Below are 22,328 nucleotides of genomic sequence, written 5' to 3' on the forward strand. Positions count from 1 at the left end.
GAGAGTACACAGTCCTTCTGCATTTGAGTATCAATAGGTAGGGAGCCATTAGGGTACTTAATGCTTTCTAACAAGCTGGGATGGCAATTACTTCCACAGTGTTAACAATACGCTGCATAAATTCAGATTTAAGTAATTTATTTTTTTTTTTAAAGGATAGTCCAAGAATTTTTCCTTGGCGAGGTGGTGATTTCTAGCAGCTGTACAACATCTTGCAGGAGATGGTCTGCTGGAAGGACTTGGACAATTAAGTCGGTCTGTGTGCAGCCTCATGAGTGCAAACTGAAAGAGTACAATGTTGTGGTTTGTGACTAATATGCTCATTAATTGTTTGAAACAAATTTTCAATTATGGTCAAGATTTAAGAAATGTTTCAGTTTATACTTACTTTTTTTTTTTTGTTGAAAGTGGTTTTGAAACTGTGAACATACGAAATAAGGTGTAGTTATGATGTGTGACCACTTAGCATGTGTTCGTGAGTAAACAGCGCATGTCAGACATTGTAGTGTTATCTCTGGTATGACAGGGTCTACTTGTACTTCCTTAAAAAAAAAAAACCACACAATTTTTTTGAGGGTTAATAGGAAATTACACTGTGAAGCTGTGCAAAGCTGGAAGGAGCTACAGCTGTACAGTGATTTAGCTTTTAGGTTGATTGTTTTGTTTACATACTTCTCTTGCTCAGGCCATTCCTTAGTGATATCTGAAGAGGTTAAATCCCTAATGATATTGGAAAAGTTTAAAAAGAGCATCCTGAAAGACCATTAATGCTGGAAAAACTTCCAGAGTTGACATGATTTTATTCTTGCAGTTTGTATCCTTACTAATTCCCTCTTGCTTCATTACTGTTTGGGTAATAATTGCATGAAATTGATTCTGTGTTACTGTAGATGTGCCTTTCCAATGTGCGTAATACAGTAGTGTCCTTAGGCTCCAGTTTAGAATAAATTCTGACAGAGTATTTACCTGTTACTTTAATATGCTCTCAGAAATTAAAAAAAAAAATAATGCCAGAAATATTACAAATACATTAAAGCTTGTTATACTCTTGAACTTCTGATAACTGAAATGAATCATAACGTTAATTGCATCAAATAGTGTGTATTTTCAGCCCTTCAGTTGAGGAGGTGGCAAATGGTCTTACTGTCCAGGAATTCCCACTCCTGGTTTTTCAATGTATTCAGTTATGCCAGGAATGAACCAGCCATAAAAAAGAAAAACCCTCTTATGTGTATGTGGTACAAATTGTTTTGGTAGACAGCTCACATTCCAGAAGGCATCATCTCATGAAGAGTTGAGCAATAATGTATCTAGCTGATTTGATAATAATTTGATAAATAAAGCCTTACCTCTGCTGTAGGGCTCTGTTCTGCTGCTTATTTAAACAATGTATGTGATATGTGTTTTACTATCTGATACCAATTTATTCCAATCGTACTCTTTCTTAAGGTCGTTTGGCGCACTTTATTTTTCTTCTGTGGCATCTGCTGCTATTTTTATTATACCTCCTGGCTGTCCCATGTTTGCTATTTCTTTCAAGTATAACAGGCAGCATCACTTCTTGGTAAGTGTGCTGGTATACTGATCTTCAGTTTTTCTTCTTTGCCTTTAGAAAAGGCAAACTTGTTGGAAGAGAAGCTTCTTACCAATGTAGCATTAAGGAGATGCATCTAAGTTGTAAAACTAGGAAACATGTGCAAAACCAGTATGGTTAATGTGATTGTGTTGCCAGTATGTGCTGAAGTAGGTATTGTGTAACTGACACAAACAGTACTGTGGCACTTCCAAGGTCTTAGTCCTCTCCGTTCTTGAGCCCTACTGATAATAATAAATATTACATGTATGCAATGTCATTACCTACAAGTGATGTGTATGTCCTTCCTTCCTCCTGAATTTCTGGCTTTGAGAATCTCACTGTATATATTCTTTTTCATGCAGTGGTATTGTTTGTGTTAGATTTTCCTTTTCCTTCAAGATTTTTTAAGTATCAGTGCTTGTTTTTACAATATTTGTCATCAAGCCTGTGAATTAACAGGTTGTTTGTTCTCATAAGAAGATTGAAACAAGTCATTTGGTGGCTTGTAAAAGGTCTGCTTTTACTACTTTAAAAACACATGCAAATTGATTTGGTGCAGTTATGTCTAAATGGAATTAGTTGTGATTGTCTAGTCTGTTGTTGTGAAGTCCATAGAGATTGTGAATTGATGGTGGATGTAATCCTTGTTTTGTCTTTTGCTTGTAAGCTGGAGGAGATTTATATGACTTGGTCTGGCCACGCTTGAATTGAACAGCCTCTGCTCAGCCCTGAATTTGGTTCTGAGCCAAAAGTGCATTAATTCCAAAATTCACTTTAAACATTGGACATATGAGTGATGGTGGGGTGTGAGCATGTGAATGTGGTGGTAATACCATCAGAGGCCATTCTCCTAAGTGCTACAGTAACCAACTTTGGAGGAGCTGTACTGTATGTATTGCTAGTGATTGGACTGAAGTTATAAGTGTAAAATTGCTGCTAGTGGTTTAGTGATAAGAATTAAGATATTCTGTGCAAAGGTATCTACTTAACATCAGGTCATGGGCTACCTGAAGACTCTTCTGTGAATTTATTCTGTTGGATCCTTCTGTGAAAGCTGCCTGTTCTTAAATTTGACAGCAAAGAGTAGCACCTACCAAGTGAATATGGCAGGCACCCTTACTGTTTGGGGTAGTTGCGTGGGATTCCAGGGAAGAGTTTAGCAAGTGTGGGTTGCATTGGAAAGTTTTGTATGAGTAGGGAGGAGAGCCTTTGTTGCAATAAGCCATAAATAAATAAGCGCTGAGGGTAATAACCTGTTGTAATACCTCCTTTGTGGAAGGTGCAATATACTGGAATACTATTGGGAAGAAAATGAGACAGCAAGCTGTAATAGCACAGTTGTGTGAGTATTTGGGCTTTACATTCTGATTTGGACTTGCTGCCTTGTTACAAAGTGGGCCTCAAAAGTATGAGCAACATGCATACCAATACACCATCATCGGCTTGAATTTTCAAAAACTATTAAAATGTGTGAATCACCTCATTTACTTTGCACAGGACCCCACAGATTTTTAACTGTTTGCATAAATAGTTAATATTCCATTATGGTTCCAGTGTTTGTTATGGAAAGTACCACTTGTATAAATTATGGAACTACTATTTTGCTATAACCAGACTCCTGGCACTTTATTTTGCCTCTCTGGCCTGCTAGAACTTGCCTGCAAATTAGATTTTATTCTGTGACTTTTCTGCGTAGGGTAGAGTTGGTTGGGTTATAAAAGATACTACTTGCACCGTTCCATGGAACTGGGCAGCCAGCGAACAGGAAGCCAGAGCTGGAATTTGGTTTGGCAGTGTGAACTGGGCTACCTGGAAAACAGCACAGCAGCCGAAGAGAGAGACTTCTCAAGGAAATGCTGTTTTCTTTCACCTTCTCTGCTCACCAATTTCTTCCCTCCCCTACACCTCTGCTTATGTCCTGGGAAATAGGGAGAGAGGTTCTTTGTCAGGCCATGCAACAAAAAGTTTAACAGAAATAGTCTTTTATCAGCAACTTTATTCAACAGTGACCCGTATACATTTGTGTGCATTTTTAAGTGTGACAGAAATTTCTGAAATTCTGGGTTGAAAGTTAATTTATTCTCCAGGAGCAGACTTAAAGGTGTTTGTTACAGAGGTCAGTCACATTGGTCTGTGTAGCACTGTGGGACCATGCCTGTCTATTCCCATAGGCTTTTAGGGGAGAGGTTAATGACTCTAAAGAAGTAAAGTAACAAAAATATATTTCATTGATGGGGCTGTTCTATGAAGGGACTGTATGCCTTCCCACGAAGATTGGAGAATGGTTTTGCAGCTGACCAGAAGTTTATTGCTGGCTGGGATGAGTGGAAGCCTGTCTGCTAGTACATTTCCTGGCTTGATCTGGTACCACTGACAGTTTGAGAGGGGCCTGGGAAGACAGTTTCTGAGTGCAAGATGGGCTGCATAATGAAGAGGGAGGAAGGATGGGCTGAAATAAAGTTACCTAGTTGCTGTTATCTTGAGCCTGTGACTGAGCTGCACGACTCATTCCTCCCTCAGGGGACACAGGTGCGCAGAGCTATTTTTCTTTAATCACTCACATAAATTAAATTTATTCCTTTGCATTAAAATAATTAAATAAAGCTACGCCCTGTATCTTTTAGTGCCAGATAATATCTTTGAACCTTTGGCTCACCATTTTGCTATCAGCTGCAAGGTATTTTCCAGGGTGTGCTTAACCAATTTTACCATTGTCCTGAAAAGTGTTCTAGGCAGAGAAATCCCCTGATAGCAATCAATGTTCATACATACTTTTAATCACTGTATCCACTGGGAATAATAATTTCCGGGCCTCTCTTGAAGTCCACCTGCCCCACACTAAGATGAAAGGGACTTCCATGCTGTGCATCAAGTGGCGCAGGCTTGATGCTTACCAGGATATTAAGTGCAAATTAAAATGGTTTGAAGAATATTGATGTGGGTCTGAGGTTGGCCAGTTGCTGGTGAGGGGATGATGCTGCCAAGTCTGGAGCAGATTGGCAAGGAGCAAGAACAGCCCTTGCCTTTCCTATATCCCCTAAGGGTTTTCTCTTGCTCTTTTTAGGACACGACACTACTTGCAAAGGTGCAGTAGCATACGTGTTTAGGATGGAGGTGTGTGCTTTGGGAACAGGGTTTGTGTGCTTTCCAGGTTAGGAATGATTTTCCTGGGTTCGTTGTGACTTGTCTTCTGATTGTTGAACTCGTAGGTTTGGAAAGTCTACTGCTTGGTAGCTGGCGCATCACCCCAGACTCGGCTCTTTGTTGCTCCAGCTTGGTTTTTAGCCAAAAACATCAAAGGGGCTCAGTGGCAAATCTGTACTGCTTCCTCCTTGGCAAAACGCTTGATTAGTACAGAGTCTGCCCCCTGTAGAAGCAGCAAAATGGTTTGTGTTGTAGCAAACTGTCTTTACTCAGAAGTCTTATAAGTGAGTGGCGTTCTGTGGCTGGGTACTGGCAGATCCACCACCTCTGAAATTTCCTTATGTTTGGTTTAGCCAGTTATTTGAGACTTGACTGTTGAGCATTATAAATCTTCCTTGGCATTGAGACATGTTCCCCACCTGCCACTCCAAGAACATTCACCAGTGCTTGTTTGGAAACAGATGTACTTTTATTTGCACCTTTAGGGGAAAAAACTTTACAGAACAAACTTAGAGTTACTTGGCTTTGGTAAGGAGGAAAGGGCAGGGAACACCTAAAGCTCTGCAACAGTCCTGTCAATATGGGCATTGACAATCTGTATAGGAAAGATGGCTGTGACTCAGAACAGGGATCAGGAACTCCTCTTGGGTAAGCATTTTCCAGCGAGGCAGTCTCACAACTCCTTCTCCTTTCCTTCACTTCCAAAATCTCAGAGGATTTTAAAAAAGGGTCAGCCCTGTTAGCAATTAACTCTTTGTAGCCAGGAAAGAAAGCAGGATTTAGGTCAGGAATTTTACTATCCATATCTGGGAGAATGGAACCTTTACTCTCTGAGGGAGCAAGTACTTGTTGGCTTGTTGTGTAAGGCACACAACTAGGCTGGTCTGGCTCTGGACTTTGCAGGCCCCTTGTATTCTAATTTCTGTCTCTTACTGTCTTTTATTTGCAGCTCAAAGACATGTCCTCACGTACATGGAGGATGCAGTGAGCCAGCTGCTGGAGAACAGAGAAGATATTAGTCAGTATGGCATTGCCAGGTTCTTCACTGAATAGTAAGTACATCAGGACGCTGCCAATAGGGCTAGCCTGAGGGGAGCTTTTGGAAACAGGCTGGGTACATGGAGAATGGAGCTGGACACATGCTGATTATGTTGTGAATGCTGGATTTCACTGGGTTAGCCAAGGGCTGCCTGAGCATGTTTCGGAAACGTGCATGGGTTTCGTACAGTTCAGTACCTCTTCTATTACAGACATTCATGTGAAGCAGTCACTTTGGGGAGCAGAGCTTTTAAAAGCGTGTAGAAGACAGCATATAGAAAGCCAAACCCTGCTTGTCTTTATCAGGTCTGTTAGTATCAAAACCAGCACTTTCAGTACCTGGTTTCAGCAGCACTCATTCTTCCTTTTTCTGAATGTGAATTTGAACTGTTTTGTCTCCTTGTGTGATTGTGGTCTTGTTGAATGCTTTAATAGAGTGCGTCTTCCTTACAACCTGTGTAAGTCCTTAAATAACGAACATAATAATCAGCACAGATAATCTCTTCCTAGTAGTTTGGAAAGATTTGGGGGGGGGGGGGGCAAAAGCTGTGTGCTGGTCCTCAGTGTTGTTGATGTTGACTCAGCCAATTGCTGTATGTTTTGCCAACTTGATGTCGTGCACCATGTCTAAAATTCTTCCAGGCAGCTTCATTAAGGATTTGTTGGTAATGCCTGTGCTTGCAGTGGTTATATGTTTCTGGTTTTTGATGCCCATTTGAAAATATTTTCTTGCTTGCTTCCTTCCCTGGTACCTTTTCCTGAGGCAAATTAATGTGCAGGGTATTTCACAACCATCTCTACTACAGTAGTGGAAGAGGATCTCAAAGTATAGGAGTAGCTGTCTGTCTGCTGTCTATCTTACTTGACCACAGTTTCAGGGTTTTTTGGTTGCATTTTGGGGAGGTTTTTTGGTGGGGTTTTGCTTTTTTTTTTTTTCACACCAGTGTCCATCTGACTTCCAAATGAGGTCTAACTTGCTAGTTTGCTTGGACAACTCGCATTATATTTTCTTGCCCCATGCAAATTTTCCACTTTTGAACAACAGAGATTCTCACTGGTAAATAAGTAAAAGAAATACTGCAGCAAGTCTGAGGGGAAATTTTAATCTTTTGTCTGGGGTTTTCTGTTTTTGAGCTAGGGTAACAAGCAGTTCAAGACTGGTGTGGTTTTGACCATCTTGGCAGAGGAGGTAAGACACAGGCCATCTTGCTACATCTGTTTTATATAATGGATCTTCTAGGTAGATGGCATTGTAACAAGAAAACACGGTTTCTTGGTTGTACGTTATTTCTTTTGCTCTCAACAAAGCACTTCCAACTTTCACTTGGCGTGAATCATGCATGTTGCAAAATCAGGAAGACCCATGTAAAACAGTATAATGGCAATTTTATTAGAAGAATCAAACAGCTTATCAGGGCAGCTTAGTGTTATTGCTAACCTTTCTCTGTAGCTTAGTGTAACCAGAATGAGTAATGACTTTAAAAGACCTCAAATCTATTTTAGAAGCAAATAATACTTGGTACTATGTGGATTTTATAAGGAGATTTATATTTTTTGTTGTTGTTTATAGAGTAGCTTAAACTCTCAAAATGCATTGCCTCTTTTTAGACTACCAAAATTTAAAAAATGCTTAGTATACAAGTCAATGAACAGTATACTTCCATGTTCTGAGCAAATTGCAGTGGTCACTGTTAAGTGAGGGTTGTGGAGAAATAATCACTGAGAGTAGGTGCTGGGGACAAATGAAGGTACAATCTGTGCACTTGATGTGATTGGGAGTCACAATACTTGTATCTGATATACAGGAGTTTCCACAGAAAGTAATACTGACATTAGTCAGCTGAACAAATAGTCAGTAAACAAGAGCTTAAGAAAGATAAAGAGCATGACTACAATGACCTCCACCCACCAACAGGATTTCTTTACCAAAGTTGAAGGCAATGTGGCTTTGAAACACCCAGCTGAAATCGTCATCCAGATTGGATTTGGTTTGCACCTACCTTCAGGCTGACACGTTAGGGCTTTTTGTGAACTTCTGATCGTGTATACTGAAAAAATTAAATGGTGAGTAAGAGGTCTTCCACAGTTTTTGAAACTGCTCACATTGCTTCTCTACAGTATTTCTTCGTCATGACACGATAACCATCTTTTCACTTCCTATTCCTCTTCTACCTTTGAAAGAATAAATAATAATTCAAGATCTTTATGACAAACAAAACTGCCTCCATAGAGCACAACCCTCTGACTCAGGTGCTGGAGATCATGTTTTTCCCATTTATTTCCAAAGAAAGATGTGAATTTCTACAATGACTTTTTGTTCACACTGAGTGTTCTGTGGAGCTTCTGATTTCTTGATAGACAGGAAAAGGCTGCGTGTTCATTTTTTTTCTGTAATACAGAACTAGTCATTCTCCTTTTTTGTTTCTTTTCTTTTTCTTTCATAGTATGTCTGAAGTTTAGTACATCAAACTGTGTCCCTGTACCAAAGCACAAACAGGCTTAGTCATTTTGAGAGCTGAGAAACTCTTAAGGTTTGAAATGTGGGATTCTTTGTTTAAAGTGGAGAATAAGTGACAGCCAGTATGGCTGTAGGTAGACTCAGAATACAAAGTTTCCTATTAAGGAAGTGTCAAACATTCTGGGTCCCAGGGCTTAGTGGTGAGCCCTTACTGCCCGTTAGACTCCTGTGCATCCATGCAACTGTCAACATTTGTTTAGGCTGTGCTTTGAAGGCTGCATTGCTCTGCCAAGCAAATAAGCTCGATCCTGATTTTTATCTTTAATCTTGGTATCTTCGGACTGAAAGGTAACTTGTGAGATTCCAGAAGGCTTGTGTGCACTCTCCCACTGTTTTTCTTGTTCCAGGTTATTCTAAGTGAGAGGATTGGCCTGTGCATATTTTGAAGTATGCTGCAATGATTTGAGATGAAGGGACTTGATATTAGTGTGTCCAGTTTTTCACGCTGCACTTCCCTTATTTATGCTCACTTAAAATTAAGAGACCAAGCCCAGGGTTTAGAAAGCTAGCAGGTAGGTCCAAGCAAGTGACTTAGTATTTTATCCCATATATACTTAAAAAAAAACCAAACAAACTTCTGTAACTTTTGAGAAATAATGAAGTAAGTTAGTGTGTCAAGGATGGGTGTCAGGTATTCTCCAAACTCATCTCAGAGAGCACACTTTTCCACAGAGTGGTGTTCCATGGACTCCTCTTGCAGCAGTCATGGCCTTTCCATCGTGCATTGCAATGCCCCACCTCACCATGAGTCACTTCAAATCTTTGTGCCGGTTACAACTATTTTTATGGGTAATTAAGAAAATTTTGTTGGGATTTAGCTTATCTGCATGAAATTTCAGAGCTGAAAATGATGTCATTATGTCCTCTGTATGGATCAAGCAGTGTTTTGCAGGCAGTGAGTGTTTCTAGTAGTTTCTAGTAAATGAAATGGGGAATGTATTCCACTGCTACCCACAGCCTAGCACCAGAATTGCTGATTGTAGAGGGCTGACCTTCATCTCTGCAGTTCTCTTTCCAGAATATTTTTTAGGCTTCAGGGATATTTTTTCTCCCACTTTATTCCATTGTTCATTTGTCCTAGTCATATGGACATCTGCTTTCAATCTTGGGCATACCTTGAGGCTCCCCTCATCTGAATCACTCCTGACTCTTAGAGGAATAGGGATCGATCACCCTTCTGCCAATTAATCCACATCTTTTAGTTAAACAAATAAAATTTATGCCTCTCTAAGGACTGGTCTTGATTTCATTGATACCCTGAAATGCTACTGGTTCATTACGAACTCAAGGAATCTCTGCTTTGCTTTTGAATCTCCATGAAATGCAGACTCTTGAAAGCCCTCTGTGTAATTACACACTAATGCTGCTTTACTTCTTCCAGCCTAACTTCTGTGCCAACATATCTTAAAGGGACATGTTCCTCCTATACAATATTTATCATCCTGTTTTCTTGATCTTTCCAGTGCTGAAGAAAACCAGGGCCCCCATGCTAATGCATTTGATCATGCAGTGGGAATGTGCATAGCATCCCACTTTATAATATTTTCTGGGATCTTAAAGGGAGTCTGTGTGTATTTTTTTCACTTCAGCTAGAAGAAGCAGCAACAAAAAATTTTGACCAAGAGGCTTCCTACTAGTAATTTTTGCTTTTCTTCTGGGCTAACCCTTTGCTTAAAACTTTTTTTTCCCCAGCTTGCAGGTAGATGTGCTAATCTGTTCCAGGCTCTTTGGAAAGCTCGGAAATATTAACCAGTGATAACTTACCTCAGACAGGAAACTCTTCTTATCACTTTTATGGTTTGTTTGATAAACCAAACACAAGTGAACTGGAGACACAGGAAAAGGCATGTTTTTGTCTCCCAAAACGCTTTTTGTTTTCTTCTGTTTCTGGTGAGATGTCTCCCTGACCACCTGCCAGCTGGAGCATGATTGAGAAAGACATCTTGCTTTTAGCTTTCACAAGCAGCACTACTTCCATGGGGCTCTGCAAACTGATGTCTGAGATCTCCTTTTTTCTGTGAGGGATGTTTCTGCTGGCTCTGATTTGAAGTGTCCCCACTGGATCTTCTGTGGCAGTTTGATAACATTTATCTGAGAAGGTGTCTGTGCTGTGTGTGTTTGGGGGGTTGGGGGTTGCATACTACTGCTTTTAGATCTGTTGTGTGCCTGGCAATTCAAAATGTCAGGTCTGTAGAGCCCTGCTTTACACAAAGGAACATTTGCCTTGTTCAGACTAACGGGACCGCCAGTGCTATATAGTTTGAGATCCTTGTATAGGAAGATGTTATCATGGTGAGAAGTATCAACTTCTAGCAATGAAAGTATCTCATTTTCTCTTGCTGTCTGGATTGGCTGGAACAATTTGTTCAACTCATTCCTTAGGGACAAATATGATACTGCTCTCTTGGTGCTCTCTGGCAATAGCAGTGACACAGGCTTCAGTGTCAGAAAAACTTCTGGCTTGTTCAGTCCTGTACTGCTGTACAACATTACCTAAATAAATCTGTAGAATAAACAATGTCCTCCTCTTTAAAATAATCTCAGTACCCTTGGGGGCAGGTGGCAGGGGGGAAGGGCCAGAAACAGGACAGATGGGATGCCCGTGAGAAATAAGCCACTCACTGAAGGCAACCTTAATTGGCAACTGGAAATAAGCTGAATTATCTGTTTATAAAGAGGAGAGATTCTCAGAATTAGCTTAGAGCCATCAATTTTTTTCTTTTTTTGCATCTATGTACGTAAGCCTTATCATAGTCGTCATCTTGCTGTCATCTGCTCTGCATCTTTCCTTTTTTTACAGTAACTTGTTCTGTCTTGTTCACAAGGAAAGCATAAGCTTTTCAAGACAGAAGTGATATTGTACTGCATGTGCTTTACAGCATCTAGCATTGTAGAATGTCATCTCTGTGCTTTGTACAATTGTAGTATAAACAGAAAAAATAGTAGTGAGAAGGTCCTTAGGGCTTTGACAGGTTGTGCCAGATTCCCTTTCTAAGAGATGGAGCCATTCATTAGGATTTCTCAGTAAGACTTCAGGGGAGGGATGTTGGTTGTTGGTTTTTGTAGTGTTAGTTCTGTGGGGGTTTGAGCAAATCAGTAGCCTCTGGGAAGTAACAGCACTTTCTGGTTCTTACATAAAATGTTGATATTCTCTCTGATAAAATCTTACAAGCAATTGTAAAAATAGTATTTAATCCTCAAATACTGTCAGGATTCCGGCATGTTTTCTACTCTGGAGACTCAAAGACAAAACTATCACACTCAATGCAAGGCTGCACTGAGCCATGTGATCAGTATGAAGCTGCTGCTGTCAGTGGCTGAGCTGTGAAGCAGCCCTTTGGGCTGAAAATCTCATCTGGGATAATGTGCTTGATGGTTCCTGACAGGCTTTTACTTGGGATTCCTTGATCCCTAGGGCACTGCATAAGAGTGCTGTCTGCCTCTGCTTTGCTCTTCAGTTATCAGTGGAAAGAAAATGAATATATGCACTCAGACACAGCACTCGTGCCAGAAGCTCTGAGGAGCAGATTTTGCAGCTAATGTGAATAAGTTGCTATGAGAGAGAGATTTTCTAAGTCACTCTCCATAGAGTACATCGATTTGCAGGACTGAATTTGTTGATAAATCTTTTTGGCGAATCTATAATAGTTGCATATTTCTTCACTTAGAGTGTTGCTAATGGACACAAAGCCTTTCTGTTAAAGTCCATTTGTTGCCTTCCAGTCTTACCTCTGTAGAGGTCCAAATGGCAAAGTCTCTTCCTTGTAATCTAAGTTTCTTCAACGCATATTGGAAATGGGATTTCAGTATCCCTTGTCTACTGCACACGGAGTTTGTGTTTTGTATGAGAGCTATAGAAGATTCAGGGGTTGTGGAAAATTCAGTTTATTTGTAATTAAAATTATGTTAATTTTGTCCAGAACCTGTAGATCTGACACCTGAAGCGTTATGTTGTTATTATAGAATTGCTTGACAGCAGAAACAGCATTGGCATCTCCATCTGACAGGCAGGATCTATGAATTCCTGATTTTCCCAGAGCTGTTTCTTCGTAACAAACATTGCAACAAGTCCTAGCCTGACAAATATGCTGATTGGGATGACTGCTGTTGAGTAAACAGCTGGAATAAAATGCATATATTAATGGGAATAACACACTGATTCCCACTGTAGTTTGTACGTGTTGCCAATATATTAGAAAATGTAGTGTTTTGGTCATACATACTTGAGAATCTTACAGGTGAGTGGATTCTCAGGTGAGTCCAAACCCTCGTAAAGAAGTATGGGGTGGGGGGAAAAGGTAAAGAAGCTTTTTGGTAAGCAGGACGGTCTCGGAAGGCTTGTGGCCAGAGGGGTAACATAGAATTGAAGATGAAAGACAATGTTTAGCATTGGTGCTGTATGTGATAATATACTCCACTCAGGAAACTGTAATAGCATTTCGGTGACAGAAAAATCTAGAGAACTTGCTATAGCACATGAGTGTTAGCACTTGATATCAACATCTTGTCAGCACAGGGTAGTTATCTGTAGATAAGCTTTCGCTCATTCATACGCAGACTTGAGCTGCACTGTGCTCTTGAAGAGAGGCAATCACGACTTTCACATGCAGCATAGTCAGATTATGATGCCTCTAGTATATATTCACTGGTATAGCAGGGCAGTCTGCCTGCTTCTTTCCCATTCCTTTATGTCATGGAAATTAGATATTTATTTGTGGTCTTTGTCAGAATAGTTGCGGCAGAAGTGGACTGACTACCTTACAGAGACCTTACATAGTCGGGTATATTTGCATTCCTTCTTACATACAGCCTTGAATGTTGAAATGCAACGTATTTGCTATGAAGTTGAACTTCCTTTAATGGTGGTTAAAGCTATTTGCAGATAGGCAGTGTTGATAGCTAATATAACTGATAAATAGATGTTAGAAATTTTCCAAAAGCCCAAGTCCAGAAACCTGGCAAATGGTACAAGCATTAGGACTGTATGTATTTGACTCCACTGCTTTTCCTCTGGGCTAGAGTAGAATGTTTGATCTTCTGTCTAGTTTTAGTTCGTAACTCTAGCATAATTCTGTTTATGCTTCCAATTTTTTTTTATTGCCTTTCATCATAGTTGTTAATGTTGCTAGTACAAATTTGGAGATGTATACATAATCCCATCTGGGAGTTAAAATCAGGCTTTTGTGACACTTCAGATGTGTAAATTTATTCTTGAAACAAGTCTGGATAATTGAAAGAGAGATTGGGAAAAGGACAAAATCCTAGGTTTTGCTGAAAATTGATCTCTCTGGTCTTGACTAGAAGGTAATATGCAGTGAATGAAGAGACGGAACGCAGCTTGATGCAAGCAAGATGTCAGTTTATTAGTGATTCTCTTACATTTATATACATTTCTACCTTCTACATATTACACACTGATTGGTTAAATCTTAAGCGTGAACCACACTGATTGGTTGACATTTAACACACACCGTTTAAACAATAGGAACTGATTAGTTTACCTTATCATAGCAACAATTTCTGTTCTAAGATTAGGGGGTTTCTTCACGTGACTTTCATGATTAGCAAAGTTCCTCATCAGCACTATCCTTTCCCTTATCTGGCTGCTTGTTCCTCTTTGACCGTCTGGTTGTCATCTCAACCGCAACGGCTCAAGAGTCTGCGGTATAGCTTGTTCCTTTGTTCCCAAGGCTTGTGCCCTACAAGTTCTAACACGTCTCTATTCATCAGGCTAACAGTACTTGGACTCTTGTCCTTGAGGCCTTGTCCTACAGTAATAGAGAAGTAGTTTTGCTTGGTTATGTGTATTTGTAATACAGTTTTCCTACTCCACTGTCCATCCCACTGTCTGCATTTGGTAGTGCAACAGAATAGATAGGCAAGTCATTGCTGTTCCTAAGAAAATTCTTTAAGAAGCCTCCTGTATATGTGCTGCTTGTAGTTATTTTGCCATGATTCATTTCGTCAGTTGGGTATTTTACAGTGCTCATGATATCCTTTTTGGGATGCCAGAAGGTCTTTCATTTAATTTTATTTTCTCCATCAGTCTACCTGTTTTTAATATCTGTGGTATTGGGTAGTTCCTGCCTTATCCCTGTTCTTGCAGAAGTGAAAGGGTCGTCCAGTCAGAATTAGTGAGCTGTGGCAATCTTATGTTGTCAGTCTGCCACTAAGGAAAGGTCTGTAGTAGAGCTCACCATGATGCAAAATAGATATTCAGTGCTGATATCACTCTTTGACAAGCATTGTTCTCCATCATTCTGGAAAACCACTCAGCTGTGCTTGCTGAGTCATTGTGTAGGGATGTATAGGAAAAAATGAGAAAGATAAATAGTGACACATCCACAACAAATGTAGTGGGACTATTTATGGTCCTTTGCATACAATCCACAGTGCTTATATAAAGCAGTAATCTCTTTTCATCCTTGGTCACATGCTGTAAGGATTGGATTTCCTGGAGCTTCTCTAAATTTTTTGAGGAAAACTGGTTTAGTAATGTGAAATTGTCACCTGAAGTTCAGTAGAAATGCGCTAGTGAATAGCAGCTTTGGAACAACATAATAACATAGGAAGTTTGCTACACATTGGGGTGTTTTCCCTTAGTATATGGGTTGATTTTTTTATTTTTAAGAATTACAAGGCATAATTTTATCATTTTCTGTTAGTATTTTTTTTAAACACTGTTTCCTCCAATAAAGTTTTTGATGTCTCAAGCTGTAAGAGAACCACTGCTGAATACATGATAACTTCATCAATAACTGTACCTTTCTCTGTATTACTAACTCATATGGTTTAGTTCTGGTTTTAATGAAACATTTTTGTGTGAGTCTAGCATACTATATGTATATAGGAGTTCTTTGCTTCCGTCTGTCTAAGCTTCTAAGGCTTTTTATTAAATTGGAATAAAGTAGTTTTAAGTTTGAGGAACACACTGTTTTTCCCAGAAAGATCTTTAAGAAAGGATGGATCAGAATTGAGGTGGGCAGGTTTTCTTTTTTTGTTTTATGGTATTGGAAGGACTTTTGTATTCATTCTTAGGCTGTAAAATGTTGTGGTGTCACAGAAAATCTTGAGGAGCATTTCTAGTTGCCGTGCTACAAATACATGTGTTCCATTGTGGACAAGGCCAACAAATATAAAATTTCTCCTAAATGGGATATGTCAAGCTGTAAAAATCAGCAAATGCCTGCAGCAATGGGATGTGATAAGATCCCATAATAGGATTCCTTATCCTTTACAGGATAAAATCCCTTAACTGTCTCTGCATCCTCCTCTGAAAGTCGTGTAGCTTGCCTGAAAAATGCATTTTTAAAACTTGGTTTATCTTTTCTTAAAAAAAAAATATTCTAGTTTCTAGGAATCTGAATGTTTTCAGAACACCTGAGACTTTATTCTACTTCCAGAATATATTAGCCTTAGAGACTTTCAGTAACCTCATGTTCTGCAAAATTAATCCTGTTGAGTATCTTCAAATGATTTAGACAAACTGTAGCTGGTCAACACCATAGCCAAGCAGTTGTCGTGAGCACAAAGTGGTTTAACTAAGCAATCTCTAAATGCAGAGTTAGCATTAATGTCAAATGATGATGCTTCATCTATATTAAGGAATTTTGGCAAGGTTCATTTGTTGCCATGATGGAAGTATTGGAAGCTGTTCAGTCTTTGATGTGTTAACAGTTCTTGCCAAGGCAACTGAATAGGTGAGAGAGTATTAGTTGAATTTTTTTTTTCTTTTTCTGAAGTTCTCCAGTCTCACCAAGACTGAAAAAAGTAAATATGGGAGCTGCGTGTATGGCAGCAGTATTGAATCTCTTCGGAACAATCATTACGTTACATTTCAGTAGTTCCTGGATCATCACAGTCAAAACATGGTTGTGCTGCTACCTTCTAATATAATTAAGTCTAATTTATAAAACATGGAACTGTCTTACAATAAGAGATACAGGAGACTACATGCAGAATGGAGCAAGCAGGCCTTTACTGATGCTTATACTTTTGCCTCAACTCTCTGAGAAGCCAGTTTGCCTTCCCTCGGCATTATGCTTTGGTCTCAGCAGTACAAGATGGGTGCAGGTCTTGAATAATTTTCAGATTCCCACTCTTCCTTCAGTGGTCATTGACACTTTGATATCGGAATCCATCTCCAGCTGATGTTAGTTCTATAGCTACTTCCAGAGTTGTTAGGCCACAGGAAATCTGAACACTACCATGTGTTGTTTTTATTTTTAATAGTGTTCCTCTCCTTTGTGTCATCTTTTGTCCCTTGCCACAGGTTTACTACATGGTTTCTGTAGCATCTTGCAGCTGGTGAATTAATTCCACAGCGTGACAGGGAGGGCAAAAATACATCTGTTGGTTAATAAAGGTAGCCAAAGAATGGAAATCATGGCTGTATGATAATAAAGCTTTTTGAGGACCTGAATCTCCCATACCTTCAGCATATAGAAGGTTATAGAGCAGTTCAATAAGGAATTTCCTTCTTGCCCCAAAATGTCTAGTTGGACCTGTTTGGAAAAAATACTAAATACATTAGCTGGAGAATTAGCAGCTTTCTTTCTGTAATTACAATTCTGGATTGGGTTATTATTTATTTATTTTAGGTTTATGGGGGAAAGGGCAAGGGTTTTTGAGGGAAGCTGGGTAGCAACTTGCAATGATCTCCATAAAACTAGTTACAATGGTATTCACACAGCTGTCTCTGTGGTGTGCAACTTGCTGTGTTTTTTGCTGTAAAAGCTAAATCTCTGTTTGTATCAGCAAGACTTTTCCAGACTGACTGAAACACTATGTGGTCTGAAATAGCACCTGATCAGACTGAAAGAGCTAGTCCTGGGTGATTGATGCTTATCTCTGAAGGCTTCTTTACTTTTCCCTTAAGCACCTTGGAAGGCTTCTGCAGGGCTATTTACCATCTCCCATTGTATGCTCTTTCCCATCTTCCTGAATACTAGGTTTCCCAGCTCATAACTCTAAAAAGCAGCTTTATTTCAGAGTAGAAAGGGGCCCCAATATGTGGTCTATTATATCCATATCAGCTTGCTTACTCTTTTCAAACAGCTATTGTGTTTTAATAGGGCCCTGCCTGGCAGGGGGAGTCCTTAATTCCTACTATATAAGAATGGCCAGCTTGAGTTACAGCAAACTGCAGGATGCTGCTCTGATCAAAAGGCCTCTGTTTTTAGAGATTCTCTGCCCCCACCATTTGCCTTTTATTTTTTTTAATCCTGAGCTAATAATTCAACGCACTAAGGTCATTTTAGCTTTTCATTTGAAGGCTTCAAGGTGTTGAATTACTGACCTAGCACAGGAAAAATTAAGGGAGGGGGACTCTAAAAAAAAAAAAAAAAAATAGATAAAGGGATTCTGGGTGATAAAGGGCAAGCACAGCAACGCCTTTAATCCTTTCCTTCTCCAGAATCTGTAGACTGGTCTCAGAGGGTTTGATTTGCTACAAAGCAACATAAGAAAGCTTGTTCTCTGCCTACTCTCAGCTGTGTCACAGGTGGTGTTGTTCATTTCCTTTCAAACAGTACGTGGGATAATCTCTGTACCACCTGTATTAATTGTCACGAATACAGAGATTCCTGAGCCTATACCAAGAAGCCTGAAAACAGATCATTAAAATTTGTGTCACTCCTTTCCCTCTTTCCGCACCTTTCAGCTGAAATAAACTTGAGTGGGTGAGACAAAAAGGATCTCAAAAAATCCAGTCTCAGTGTTTGCAGTGTTACATCACCCAGTCTCGCCAAAATGTTGAGTGTTAATGATTTCCTACCTGCCTGGTTGTTAAAAAAGGATTTTTTTCTTAGAGCCAGTCATCAGGAATAACTTTCAGCATCTGTTTCATCTTAACATTGCTAACACATTTCAGAGGAAGTGCCTAAAAAGCACTGCTAATTTCATTAGAGGAAGATGGTGATTTCCTTGAGGCTGACTTCATTGTCCCAAATTCTAATATCTGTGGAATTTTAAAAAGCAGTTGGCACAACATCTTTGAATTGAGGAATGCTAATGCTCCTATGCTACCTTCCAAGGGGATAGCTAAAGAAACAATCCCAATGATTGGTCTGAGTATTGCAAGTAGTGTAGTATATTTAAGCCGATAGGTGAGGAATAGAATGATCTTAAATTAAACTACACTCATGCAGCAGTAATTTATTCATCACAGCAGTAAAACTGGTGTCTACAGTTTTAAGTGATCCCTCTCAAGACTCATTCCAGGCAAGGTAAACTTCACTTTTCTGTTTCAGAGCATAGCCTTGGGGTAAGTGTGATTGGTCACTTGGGGATGCTTTGTGTGTGGATGAGTTATTTAACAACAGAAATTGACTGGGTTTTAAAGCCTTTTGAATTTCTGTATTTTCTATTCCTAGAGCTAGTTCTTTGTTGCCCATTGTACCATAGTCTCTAATCCTAATACTCCTGATTATCCCTGCTTACTGTGCTTTGGTTCACACCATGAAGCAGTCTTGGAGCTTGTGACCTGGGTTCCTTTCAGATGGAACTAAACTAGAAGATGTGTTCCAACTGCAAATGAGCATTCAGCCCATGGGACCAGACTAGAGCTAGTCCAGAGTGTGTTTCAAGAAAAAACAGCCCTGAGATACCCATAATGTTGACATCAGGTCCTCTGCACTATCTCTACAGACGTTTCAGTCAGACTAGACATAGGCTCTTTTGCATTTGAGGCTACCTTATTTTTGCTTAAGACACTCAATTCTGTTTTAATGACTTAGACACCTGTGTAACTGGGAAGAAAAGTTGTGTGTGTGTGTGAATTGTTCACACTGGAGAAGCAGCATAACCCTTCAAAGTGATTTTCTTCATCCATCTTGCTCTCGATGGAAAATGCAAATGGTAATGCTGTAAGTTAAGGAATAACAGTCCTTGTTCCCTGTTTTCTGTGTAGTAGAGGAAGGGTCCTGTGAACTCATTCAGCTCTTTGCATGGTAACCAAAGGTGGCACCTGCTAGGGGGACAGCAGGGCCCTGGCAGGCTCTTCTGTCCTTCTTGGGGACTTGGGGCTCTCACTGCATTGTGCATATTTGGCTTTGCCTGAGTTCAGCAGGCAGAGGCTAACTGCTGTAGTGGGTTTCAATTGGGATGTTACCATAGCATCCTGGGACTTCCACAATCTATTTAGAAGTGCAAAGGTTTGAAAAGAGTGCTTGAAAGTTTCTGAACTCTGGCAAGTTGCCAAAATGTAATTACACAAAAGACAAAGCCTTAGTGAAAGCAGCTCTGTTCAGAGAAGCAGCACCTGAGTGCTAGAGTTCCCAGCACAGCCATTTCTGAGAGCTGGGGCTGTTTTATCACAGTCTCCTTCCAAAACTTTTTTCTTCCTCTCACATGCATATGCCATCCCACAAGCATAGACTGGGTGTGCTGCAAGACAGTTTTCTCGGCAGTGGCGTTGGAAGAGACTCCGTTCTGTGGTTTAGCTGTTCTGGGGCATGTAAGGGAAAGGAGTGAAAAAGTAAGCATTTTGGAAGTCCCTACTGCAAAAGGTTTTTAGATATTCCCATCGAAGGAGAACCTTGCTTTATTTTTCTCTCGTTTTTCTCCAGAATATTCTCACAAGTGAATGGGAAAAGCTGTTTTGTTAATGGAGTATCCAGTTGTGTAACTATTCTTGTGTGAAGTGTGAGTGTTTGCAGTGAACTGGTGTTAACTAATGAACATTCAGTTCTGTTTCTAGTGTCAGTTTCAGAAAGACAAATAAAACAGTGTCATTAGTAACTTTTCTTAATGTTCTAATTTGCCTGCTTTATTTACTGGCAATGTAGAAGGTCAGGGCAACCATTAGGTTTGCAATAGAAGACCTGGAGGCTTGCAGAGCTGTTGAAAGCTTTCTTCTTGAAGGAATCTCTTGCAGATGGCTGCACTAAATGACTAAAAAGGAGAAAGGAGACGTTAACCAGAGAAGTTAAAAATGATTTTCTATGCTTCTGGGTTCACAAACTCATTTCTAAATGAATGAAGACAAACTAATACCTTGTTGAGATACCCTGGTTTGTTCATAAGTCTTTCTCCTGCAAATATGCAGGTAAGCTCTGGCCCCCTAACTTTGTTAAGGGTACGAATTGTTCATTGAGAGGAGGGCAGATAGAGGGAAGACTGAGCAATCCTAAGGGAAGAGTCTCAGCAGCTGCTAAAGTTGCTGAGAATGAGCCGAGTTTGTTGCTTTGCTTTTGATATCTTGCTTAAGCCATTTCTCTGAGTCTGCAGCTTGTTTCATTTTTGCATTCAAAAGAAACAGGAAGAGATATCTGTTCATGTGTATATAAAAATCATAGGTAGGGCATTGATCTTATTCCCTACAAGCTGCTGGAATACCTGCAACAGCTTTGGGTTGTCACAATTTCATTTTCTTGCAGAAAGGTTTACCTGCAAGCCATTATGACTTGCCACATTAACGGGAACTTCACCTCTAGGCAATTTTTAAGGAAAAGGTGGCCAAGTTATGTTTGTATGGCCCATCTACCCATGGTAAAGCAATTCCAAAATATATAGTTTGTTAAAAATATATAGCATTCCCATCTCTTGTAGTGATTTTGACCCTGCCTGAGAATAGATCTGTTGATTGTAATTGGGCGGCTTGTTGGATAGCTCCATCATGGTTTGGCTGCTTTGAGCTGAACTTCTACAATTACAAAAAGGAGTAAAGTAAAGTAGGGTCTCTGAAATGCAGCACCTTAACTGGGATGAAATTCTGACTCCCGTGCTTGCAGACTTGAGCTTTTGGGGAAAAAATCTTTCCATTGTATAGTTAAACAAAATCTTATTGCAAGAAATGAGGAATGAAAGAAATATTGTACCTCTTTTACTCAACTAGCTGGCGGCACTTGGCTGTCAGCGCATCCAGGTGTGCTGATGTTCCAACATATCCACCCACTCTTTTAATGGAGTAAGCAACAACAAATGATATCATACCCTTCTGCCTGCTAGGTTTAGAGCCATCCTATGCTGAAAATGCAAGTGACTTGAGTTTTCACATACTAGAACTAAGGAGTAATCTAGTAGGGCTGTCTGCTGTGAATTAATAGTATGTTAGCTTCATGTCTGGACCTTTCCATTGCAGGTGTGCCAGATCTGCTTCCAGAAGTTGTGCGTGCTGTAGTTGTTCTGCGCAATATAATTTGGTGCATCTAATTATATCATTGTGCTTTTGTATTCTTTCTCTTCCTTACGTGTGTCATCTTTCTGAAAGCTGCCTTCTCCTGTTACACCAAGTTTCTTCTTTTTCATTCATATCCCTCTTTTCTCCACCAGCCTGTCAAATCATCAGCAAAACAATGCAAATCAGAAATGAAAAAAGTCTTACAGGCTGTGGTTTGGGATGAGAAGATCTGAAATCCCTTTTCCAGGTTTGTCATGGGTGTCTTGTGGGACTTTATGCAAGTTTCCCTGACTCTCAACTCGTTCGCTTTAAAGCAGTGAATTACAGCAATTTGTAACGAATGCTTCACCTAAAATGGTAGTCACTGGAGCCCTTTCCTGTAATTTTGGCACATTTTGATCAGGCACATGATTTATTCATTTTAATCTCTTGGGACAATGGTTATGCTTTTCTCTGGTTTTTACAGCACTGGTGCATGAATAAGGTTTCATAAGTATGAAATAATATATTTGCCCATGATGTTTACAGAAAGTGTATTCTTAATTCCAGGATTCAAGTCATGAGTGTTTCTTAATCATAAGGTGATTTGTGCTTCTTTAGAGTTGCATTTCCTTCTGGGTAGGAGGGCTAGCAACAGTGTTCTGCACCTAACTTTCAACACGTGAAGAAAAATTCCATTTACTTGCATGACTTTGAGAACCAGGATATTAAAAAACAGAAATTGTGTTTCTTTTTGGGAAAAACGGAATTGGCTTCTCTCCACACACTCCCCAGTTGTTATGAGACTTTTTAATTTTGCTGAACTGTCTGGTATAATTTGCTTTCAAGTGTGAGACCCTTTTCTGTACTATGAAGGATAAAGTGATTTAAAGTATTTATATTTAAAGAGATGATTTAAAAATGCAAACTGAGAGGGTTCACAGTGACCACTG

The 22,328-nt window shown here is 39.7% G+C and overlaps 1 protein-coding gene across 1 annotated transcript in view; it reads left to right on the forward strand.

Annotated features, from left to right (window-relative positions):
- Window positions 1-22,328, forward strand: part of CSTPP1 (centriolar satellite-associated tubulin polyglutamylase complex regulator 1) — an 85,202-nt gene that overhangs the window by 4,935 nt on the left and 57,939 nt on the right. Inside the window, exon 2 of the mRNA XM_056345307.1 lies at window positions 5,670-5,772. Coding sequence (XP_056201282.1) covers window positions 5,670-5,772 — 103 coding nt within the window. The remainder of the gene's footprint in view (window positions 1-5,669; window positions 5,773-22,328) is intronic.

This window comes from Falco biarmicus, chromosome 7 (assembly GCF_023638135.1).
Source record: "Falco biarmicus isolate bFalBia1 chromosome 7, bFalBia1.pri, whole genome shotgun sequence".
In the NCBI taxonomy this organism is placed as follows: domain Eukaryota; kingdom Metazoa; phylum Chordata; class Aves; order Falconiformes; family Falconidae; genus Falco; species Falco biarmicus.